Raw genomic sequence first — 10,064 nt, forward strand, 5'->3', positions numbered from 1 at the left:
TCTTTGCTTGCATTAAGTTGCTTGTTTTGTCGGTTGTGCCTTTTTATAAATTTAGGTTCTTCATTGTAAGTGCTGATATGGCGTAGCAAACTTTCTTTTAAATACGAACTTTCACCATGGTCTGCTTTTACCTATTCTCAAATGAGCTGCACCCCAACAGTGCTAGGCTAACTTTTCCACTCTTATTGCAATAAGAAACATGAATTTAGTTACAAACTGGTAGATTACTATCTCAATTGTAAAGGTAACAATCTCCTCTTCTCTCATCTTTTTGTGTTGATTTATGTGAGATGTGTGTTAGGCCAACAGCTCACATTTTGTCTAGTCAAACTGAACAATTCTTGATTATCCAGCTACTTAGATTTGTAGGCTATTGCATATACTAGGCTATGTGCATTTACTGTCTACAACAAACTGGTAGGCTACAGCATATTAATCAACACCCATACTAATTTCAACATACACTCGTTTGTGGCATTATGAAGTTTACAAAGCTACGGTACCACGAACAGTGCAGCTAGTTTTTTGTATGCCAAATAGTGGTCTATTGTTGTTTCACGTTTTTTTTCACGCTTGAATGAATGGCTTGACGCTGAACTAATTTTTTAGACTGATGACAATTCAATAGAAACGCGATATTCAAGAATTTTACATGAACAGTAAACACACAGCTTAGGTTTTGTATTTCAATAAGCCATTCTTCAATACGAGTATGAGTTTTTCATCAGATTGTCCACGTGATCTTTGCTTTAATTGCGTCAACAGCTCAGTTTGTAAAGGTTGGGCGTGCGTCAGACTTTCGAAACAAACAGATGATATAATCAAGCGACGCCAGATCAATTCCAAAAGTGTGCGCTTCAGCAACTCATAGAACAGCTCTCTATTCAGCGGCACTTCATAGACTGAATAATTCATAGATCAAAACAGGCGGAAACTTTAGTGGTTCAAACTGCAAACCCTCACCTGACTGAGATTAAAACAACGTGAAGGTCCAAACCATACTTTTTCGGGGTGTGAGCTTGAGCAACGCATTTTTAGGACATTGTTAGGACTCCAATCAGCGGAACCTAGTGGATGGAATAATTCACGAACATAACTAAATACTTTAGCAACTATGAAAACTTCACTCTGTCAATCTACGCAACCGGGCCTGTGATAAGGGTTCAAGGGTTCAACCTGTCAAGAAAGGGTTCAACTTGTCAAGATAAGGGTTCAACCTGTCAAGAAGTTTTTTTGTCCCACAATAAAATTTCTTATAATTAATAAATGTCACTATCCTATTAAAAAAAATGTTATCTGTCATATTATTGGTCACAGATGGGCCTGTAGCTAACGCTTCGGTATCTGCACAGCGCTTGTTGTACTCGTTAAACGTCAATGAGCTCAGTGAACGTTGGGTAATTAATCAAAGTCAGCATTGCATGCAAAACACAAAAAAAAATCACTGAAAACACACTGGGAAAACAGTACAGTATGTTATGTTTGTATTACAAATGCACTCAATAAACGGCCATCACAGCAGCTGCAAGTATAGACAGTGGGTATAGCATCTTGTTGGATGTCATGATGTATGTACTTCCGCCTACTCCTGTTGCGTCTGTAGTCCCACTAATAACAGTGTCATTGATCAACGGAAGACCGTTGCAGTTGTCTGTTTGACAGCAATCAAGTTCGCATGCACTGAAAAGTAAGCAGTCAAGTAAGTAGTTAAGCAAGTACGTAAAATAATAACAAATCAGGAAATAAAAGTAACTAGGCCTATGTACGTAAACCGTAAAATAAATAGACTAAGTAACTTAAGTAAATGGCACAAAATATCGTTTAGGTATGTGGAATTAATATTCTATTAAATTAATGTTCCGATAAAACAATTGAACTGCGAATGGTAAAATTACGTTGCAAACTTTCAAATTTTTGAAAGCAAAAACAAAATTGTTTTCGATTTTAATAAATGACGATGCCTACTATGCTATTGAATACATTCCCAATTATAAGGTATTACCTTGGAGTTGTGCCACTGGGAATAATGCCAATGGTGTTTAAATAATCACATGTACGGGTCTTGCATTCATCCTCAGTTTGACATTCTCCAATTACCAGAGTATCTAAAAAACAGATTTAGTTCAGAATTTGCTTGGTTGCAATATGTAGACCAATGGTTCTTAACCGATCCGCGAAGCGATTTCAAGGGGTCCGTGAAAGTTTCCAAGTTTGTGGTATGATTACTAAATTACGACATTAAAAACTGGTTGTGCTTTCTTTGTGTATTACAATGATTCTTAAAATTGTGCGTCGCGACGCCTGCTCTGGTGAGTCGTTTGAAATTTCAAAAGACGTCGGCCAAAGATCCTGTTTCGTAATTAAAATAAATTTCATATAAAAGAGTTACATCTTTTTATAAGGCTATGTATGTTCTAGTAACTCTTTTTAGGCAGCAGATTGTTGATCAATGCTTGACCTAGAAATGTAAACGTTAATAAACAGTCTATCAGCATTTAAGTTATCCTGAATTCAAAAACAAGCCGCAGGCATCATCAACGGAATGGATTTCCTCAAGGAAGTGTTCTAGCACCGTTACTGTATAACATATACACCAACGATCAGCCGATAGATCAACACACTAAGCGGTTTATATACGCTGATGATTTTTCCATAACATCACAAGAAAAGACCTTTTTTGCAATAGTATAGAACAAAACCTCACAAAGTCGCTCGAGGAGTTAACACAATATCACACCAACAATCACCTCAAAGCTAACCCTTCAAAGACACAAGTATGTTTTTTTCACCTAAAAAACAGAGAAGCTACAAGGACCCTTAAAATCTCCTGGTCGGAAGCAGAGCTGGAGCATTGCCCTAACCCCGTCTACCTTGGAGTGACACTGGACCGTACTCTCAGCTACAAAAAGCACATTGAAAACACAAAGGCTAAGGTTAACACCAGAAACGATATCCTGAGGAAGCTTACCAACTCTGGGTGGGGTACTAATCCACAAACTCTCAGAATCACTCCACTCCATTACAGCACTTTGTGCTACTCCACAGCAGAATATGCATGCCCTGTTTGGAACAGGTCCTGTCACTCATCGAAGCTTAACTCTGTACTCAATCATTCTTGTCGTCTTATTACTGGGTGTCTGAAGCCCACAAATACCAGCAAACTTTATCTGCTTGCTGGTATTGCACCACCACACATAAGAAGAGACGTTAACAGTCAAGCTGAAAGGCTAAAACAAACATGTGATGAAAAACATCCTCTATATGGAAAAACTGCAGCACAAACCCGGTTGAAATCAAGAAAAAGCTTCCTAACACACGTTCAGCCACTAACCTCAACAAAAGAAGAAACAAGACTTAAGCAATGGAAACAACAATTCGAAAATGACCCATCATACACTGAAATGAAGGTCCCACCATTAGAGTCCCTCCCGCCAGGAGCAAACGCTCCTTGGGCAAAGTAGAAAACATTAAATCGACTCCGAAGCGGTGTTGGACGCACTAAGTCTGCAATGGTGGAGTGGGGCTACAACACGGGCCCAGTTCCACGTATCTGTGGCACCGAGCCCCAAACAGCGGACCACCTTCTTGTTTGCCCTCGGCTTGCCACCCGGTGTAGTAGGTGGGACCTGTCAGTGTATATAACTGTATAACTCCGTTACGGAAGAATGTGTCAATCTGTGGTGTATCAACAAACTTTAGAAGACTCGATAGAAGAAGAAGCACTCAAAGTTTTGCCATTACTTGTATTACGACAAACTATTAATTACAAATGAAACAAGAAAAACTTCTTTGAAAACGTCTCAAACATTCTCTTAATTTTTAATAAAATTTATATAAAAAAATAAATTACCACAAAGACTACTGATTTTTCATCCTGTGTGCCAACATAAGCTCATAACCTAACTTCGCCAATGTCATCTATCGTCATGCGTGCGTCCCGGGTTTAGAAAATTCTTCTAAGTGTGTCGCTTCGAAACTTATGAAACATAATGTTTCCATTAGATGATATACCAAAAATTCAGATAACATTTTTAAGGGGTCAGCGACCGGAAGGCACCAAAAGGGTCTGCCTAGGCCAAAAGGTTGAAAACCATTGATTTTGACGATGCTGCAAACAAGACAACTACTCCACATCAGCTTTGTGTTTATATGAGGATAAAACTTGCACAAACACTCTTTGTTCACTCGGCTACATGATTCGCATGTGAACATTTGAGAAATTTTTGGCTATAGAGTTAAAAAACTTTTTCCACCCCTGAATTAAACTGTAGCTTTGAGAGCGTAAACTTACAAGGTGTTCCTTGAGATGTGAATCTGCTGTCGATGCGGAAACAAACTGTTTCAACATTGGAACAATTTGTAGCCACAAGTGACCCGATAGTTGTTGGCATTCCAGCAACTGTAAAAGTCCTAACTAGACCTTCAAGGCACGAGATAGAAACCGTAAGCGTGGGTAGAAAAATCAGCAATATCAGAGAAGGAATGAACGTCAACAAAGCCATTTTAGAAATAAATAATTTTTGTTGAAAGTAAATATTCCTGACTCTAAAACGGATAAAGACTTTGCAAAGATATCAAAATATTTTTAAACTATCAATCTTGTTTTACTTCACAAATATACAATAGATGCAAACGATCTGTTGTAGCTTGATAATGCGGGTTCTCTGTGGTATATAGTCTTGTTTTGGATGATATACGTATTTTCAATCGATTGTTGGACCACTCAGCTTGCGACAACTCAGCAAGTGCTTCAACTCAGCAATTACTTTTCAGCTACTGCCAAGTCAGCTAATGAGATTTATGTGCTCACGTCGGACTTGCTTGGTCATCACTTGTCAAACTCATTTTGCTGTCTTGCAACATTCCAAGTTTTGTCTTGCTCCGTTGTTACTTTCTCAGTTTCATCATGTACCAAGTTCAGCCCTTGCTGAAATGTTGCTAGCTCAGTTGTCACTTGCTTAGTTGTCGCTTGCTCAGTTGTCGCTTGCTCGGTTTCATCATGTAGCCGACCAAGTTCAGCCACTTGCTGAAATGTTGCTAGCTCAGTTGTCACTTGTTCAGTTGTCGCTTGCTCAGATGTCGCTTGCTCGGTTTCATCATGCAGCCGACCAAGTTCAGCCACTTGCTGAAATATTGCTAGCTCAGTTGTCACTTGTTCAGTTGTCGCTTGCTCAGTTCGCAACTGCTGACTTAGTTGTAAGAGACTCGTTTTTGATTGAATGATCGAAATGCTAGACTTCGTTAACAAGACGTTTCGCATGAGCTACTTGCAAAGATTTGGAATTACTGGGATTTTCGATTAAAAAATTGGATGAAATTCTATCCAACAATACTTTGCCTCTATGCTGAAAACTGACATATCATACAAGTAGGCATTTTACTATAAGTACCCATTTAATATTCAACATTAAATGAACAACTTTTGACTTGGGGGTTCTTTTTCTAACCAACCTGGTTTCACTTTGCTATAATTGCTGAGTATTGCAACTCATGTAATTTTTTTTACTTATTTCTAAGACTTAAAACAGAGCAGTTACCGACTTGACAACTTGTCGGTCTTTTCAAGAAACATTTACAACTCTGCAGTTTTAGTGTTTTTACTTTTCCAAATCAAATAATAAAACGTAATATTTTGTTGCTTTTTAAATAACAGCACTGACCAAGCCACCTTGACCGTGGCGAAAGCTGTTTCAACCTCGTTCTTTTATTTTCACAATATAATTCTTTACCAAGATAAAGTTCTGGTTAGTATAAATTATATTTAAAAGAAATTGATCATACTAAAACTATGGTTTGAAATTTATGCTCTTTTTAGATTAGGCTACAAAGGCTTAATGAGCCCTGTCTCTTCTCACTTTGTTGTACCACAATATCTCAACACGCTTTTGCATGTTTGGTGAGGAGAGGCTGCACATTTCTTTTCAACTTAAACAATGGCAAAACGCGATGATTATCTCAAACAATAACACAAAACAATTACAATTGTTTAGCAACAACTGGATTAGCTTGTATCGATGAAGGACTTCATGAACCCATCTACTACTTTATTTACAATTAGTCAACATCTGCAGACGTTGAAAAAATGTGAAAAAGAAGTAATTTGCTGGTTGAAAAGTCACCTTTTCGTATTTTGTCCTTGATGAATCTCCAATGAAAATCTAATCTTGATCTAGTATATTTGGTAGAGAGATAATTCTTGAATGCCATAGACAGATAATTGATGGCAACTTGATAAGATTGAATTGCATAATTCAAAAACAATACATAAAAATAAAAGATAACTACATAAATTCGAACGTTTTCGGCAAAGCTTTCTGCCCTCGTCAGGAAAATAACTTAATTCATCTAAACAAAACAACAGATTTTTGTGAAATGTTAATTAATAAATGATTGAAGTTAATTACAATCCACACTGAGTTACCTACCAATACAACTGAAGAACAAACACAAAAGGTGTTAACGATCTGTCATAAACTATGAGGGAGTGTGATCACAAGACAAAATGGCGAGCGGTAACAATGTTAGGAAAATCAATGAAAACCACTGAACAACATAAAACAAACGTAATTTAGTACAAACTTAACAAGAAAGATGCCCCTCCAGCGAATAATTGCTTGTTGAGCTTTGGGCTATGCTGCTTTATATGGAGTGATTCGTAAATTTTAGTGTCAAACTCTAATCGACAGTTTCGAATTATTTTGAATGAATTCAATGTAAATTTGATGTTACAACAAAATTAATACTGCAGCCATAAATGTGGTCTTTGATTGCACTGTGTTTGTTGATGTCTGTTAAATTCAGGTGCTCCGTTACTCTTGTAGCCAAATGTCTTGTGGACACAGCGCCGGATTAACATGGTATAGCAGATGTAGCAGCTGCTGCGTGCCAGCGCTTCACAAGGCCTCGCGCTTGGTGAGCAAAGCATTTTTTTTTGCAAAAATTGTCGAACATAGTTGGTGAGTAATTTTTGGCTTGCAAACTGGAATGGCATAGGAGAATATTATAGTTGTATGATCAAAGGGCTTCCAGGGAACATACGACATCGCCTTATCTCTCATGATAAACGAGTGTTACCCCTGAAACTGCAACTTGTATATATCGTCCTAAGCCAAAGGGCTTCCAGGGAACATACGACATCGCCTTATCTCTTATGATAAACGAGTGTTACCCCTGCTACAGTATAATGCTACAGCAGTATGTATTAACCTATCTACTTGCTTATGTGTGCGATTAATCTCCTCATCCCACGTAAGGAGGGGGGTCATGCGTCTTCCCCTAGCAATTGTTAGCCTACAATTGTCAATTTTCTTTGTAAAGTATCTTATAACCACACATCTGTACACCTGTACATAGTTTGCATCTTGTATAACCGCTTATTGTAATATGATTCATCTGTTATTTTACCGTAAGGAGGGAAGTGTGTAACATGTACCATGTTTTAAGCAACAAATTTATATTTTAACATTTAACCGAAATTATTAGAATTGAAAAATGCATTTAAACGCTGCAAATTCAAAACCTAAATTCTGTTCTCACGGAATCTAGGTCAAGCTTTCCCAGAAATGCCACTCTCACGGAATTAGCTAACCACAATCGTATTTCTGAAGCGATATAATTGTGTAACTGGTTTTGCTTCATAATTCTCACGATAAGCTATTACTGATAAAAATGTACCATATTATTAAATAAGCGGGGAATTGGAAAATGCTGATAACATAAATATATAAAACAGAGATTTTGTATGGCGACGGGAGAGAACAAAAATTCCCAACTGGAGAATGTCGCTATTCTGACACCGGTTGCAATAAATTAAATTAAGTTAGTTAGATATATATTTTCAATTTCCCGCATTTTGTAACTTTGATTTAATAAAAAATGTTTAATTCTTTTTAATTCGTTTGCTTTTTTGTAGGAAGTCATACCCCTAGACTAGACAGCCAGAAGCCTAAATTATCCTCTTTTAATTAGAGACTTAGAGTCTCTCAATATTCTTTTAAATTATCCTTTTATTTTATTTAACAAATTACAAAAATTAGACAGCCAAACCCTAAGCTGGAGTCGTAAGATAGACAAATCCCTACACTAAAGGGGACTAAGATAAGAAAAACCCTACAATATTACTAGTCCCAACGTCTTGTCCCTTCCTAGTTATTGTAAACTTTACTCGATTGCTTCCAGGTAACTTAAGCCTTTCTTCAAGCAAAGCAGCAAAATCTCAACAGTGCTTCAGCGTGGTTGTGTGCCTCTTTGGCAGGATTCCTATAGACTTTCAAAGAACAATTCGCTGAGCAGAAACTGACTCAAGTGCCGAATTACCGACCAGCACAAGAAGAATTGTCACAAGAAGAAGCACAAGAAGAATTGTCCGAAATCTACGGCGCAATAAGGATGTAGGCAGTGGCCATTCAGTTCCAGATCCAATGGATATTCAATCACCAAAAGATAGATTCCGGGTCGAAGTTTGGAGCAACGTCGCAGAGCAACGTCTTTGCAAAATCTGAATGACCTAACACCTTCGTAGATACAAGAAAGTGCTGACAGACTTTTAGAAGCATATTTCCAAGATTCGGAAGACGGATTGAAAGATGAACTACCTCATTTTTCAGAATTTGTAAAGCACATTGTTATTGATTGTTCCTCTTCAGAACTCAACTATTTCACTTTGATTAAAGAAAACAATATTGACACCACATTTCCTAACATGGACAATTTGGTACACACTTATCTATGTATGATGATTAGGTTGGGAGTCCGAAAAAATGCAATTAGCAATGATATTTATGGTTTTAGTCAACGATACATTTGTAAACAAAGAATACACATCAAACCTCACCATCAATTGATTTTTGTGGTAAGGGAAGTTATTTACATTTTTTTAGAGTTTGTTGGTAGAGTCGATCATATACAGTACACATACAGGGTGTTTAAAAAAATTTGACACCATTATACAGTCTTGTAACTTTGCCAATTATCGTTTACTTTATACGATCTCAAATTTTAACAGTATATACAGATGTAGCATACAATTTTATCAATTAATTTTCAGATGTTTTTCTTTTTAGATGTAAAAATGCCATACAATTACGTAGACAAAACATTTTGTGTACTGGAGTATGCTAGAACACAGTCGAATAAGACTGTGCAGCGTGCATTTGCACAACAATCAGGAAGAAAAGGGCCAGATGGAAAGCAGATTTGGACATAGTATAAAAAATTCGAATAAGAATGTTGCTTGTGTAGAGTAAAAGGATCCGGCCCTTTTCTTCCAAATGATTTTTGTACGTAAGATTTTTTAATGCGATCAATTCCGTGCAGTTTGTTTGATAAATCTAAAAGGAATCGTGCCTTCCAGGAAAATGTAAATTCTCTATGAGCTTTATGGTGCAAAACCTGTTTGACTTTATACACAAGTCGGGCGTGTGATCTAGACGTGAGACCACCTGCATGAGAATCGAAAGAATGTCAGATTCTTTCAATGTCAAATCAGCAACTAGCGATAGCGCTCGGTTGTGTCTGGACAAGTCAATTAGTGACATATTTGAATGTGGACATGACAATTAATGTAATTGCCGTCCCTTCTATTTAAATAATCAAAATTTTCACCCATTTTTTATTAGCCTTGATACATCAATGTTTTCTATCGAACTTTATGTTCAATGGTTAGCACTATGATAATGATGAAACTTTGTATATTAAAAAAAGTTTTGTGTCACGATTCAAGGAGACAGGTGGCAGGTTAGACAAATCAAATTAATACTTTATCCAGTACTGCTGTGCCATGAAACCTATCTGATGCCCTGGAGCAATATTGCACATCGAGGGGTGCATCAGCAATGGCATCTATAGAGAAAAAAAAGAAACAGAGAACGAGAGAAAGCGAGGTGAGATAAGTTTGATTAAACCAAGCCTGGTTATATCAAAAGTGTTCATATTTTTTGGAGAAAAAGGCCATTTAAAGTTGAATTTTTTTCATCCGGTGAATATCAGATTGCTTTCAACTGTTATTTAATAGTTTGAGTGCTTGAGTGGACGACTGCGTATGACTTCACCATGCTTTCTGCCAA

General features: G+C 37.1%; 1 protein-coding gene across 2 annotated transcripts; it reads right to left on the reverse strand.

Moving 5' to 3' along the window:
• Nucleotides 1–1,200: 1,200 nt before the first annotated feature.
• On the reverse strand, nt 1,201–4,540 carry LOC145784884 (uncharacterized). Of its 2 annotated transcripts, none has more exons than XM_082596717.1 (3): nt 4,292–4,540; nt 2,003–2,105; nt 1,201–1,680 (listed from the first exon to the last, which is right to left on the reverse strand). In XM_082596717.1, exons 1-3 carry the CDS (start codon nt 4,500–4,502, stop codon nt 1,500–1,502), a joined length of 495 nt encoding a protein of 164 aa, XP_082452843.1. In that variant the 5' UTR covers nt 4,503–4,540; the 3' UTR covers nt 1,201–1,499. The 2 variants fall into 2 exon arrangements, with proteins under 2 accessions (XP_082452843.1, XP_082452844.1); XM_082596718.1 differs by lacking the exon at nt 4,292–4,540 and adding an exon at nt 2,969–3,151.
• Nucleotides 4,541–10,064: the final 5,524 nt, after the last annotated feature.

The sequence above is a fragment of the Aplidium turbinatum genome, chromosome 15 (assembly GCF_918807975.1).
Source record: "Aplidium turbinatum chromosome 15, kaAplTurb1.1, whole genome shotgun sequence".
Lineage (NCBI taxonomy): Eukaryota > Metazoa > Chordata > Ascidiacea > Aplousobranchia > Polyclinidae > Aplidium > Aplidium turbinatum.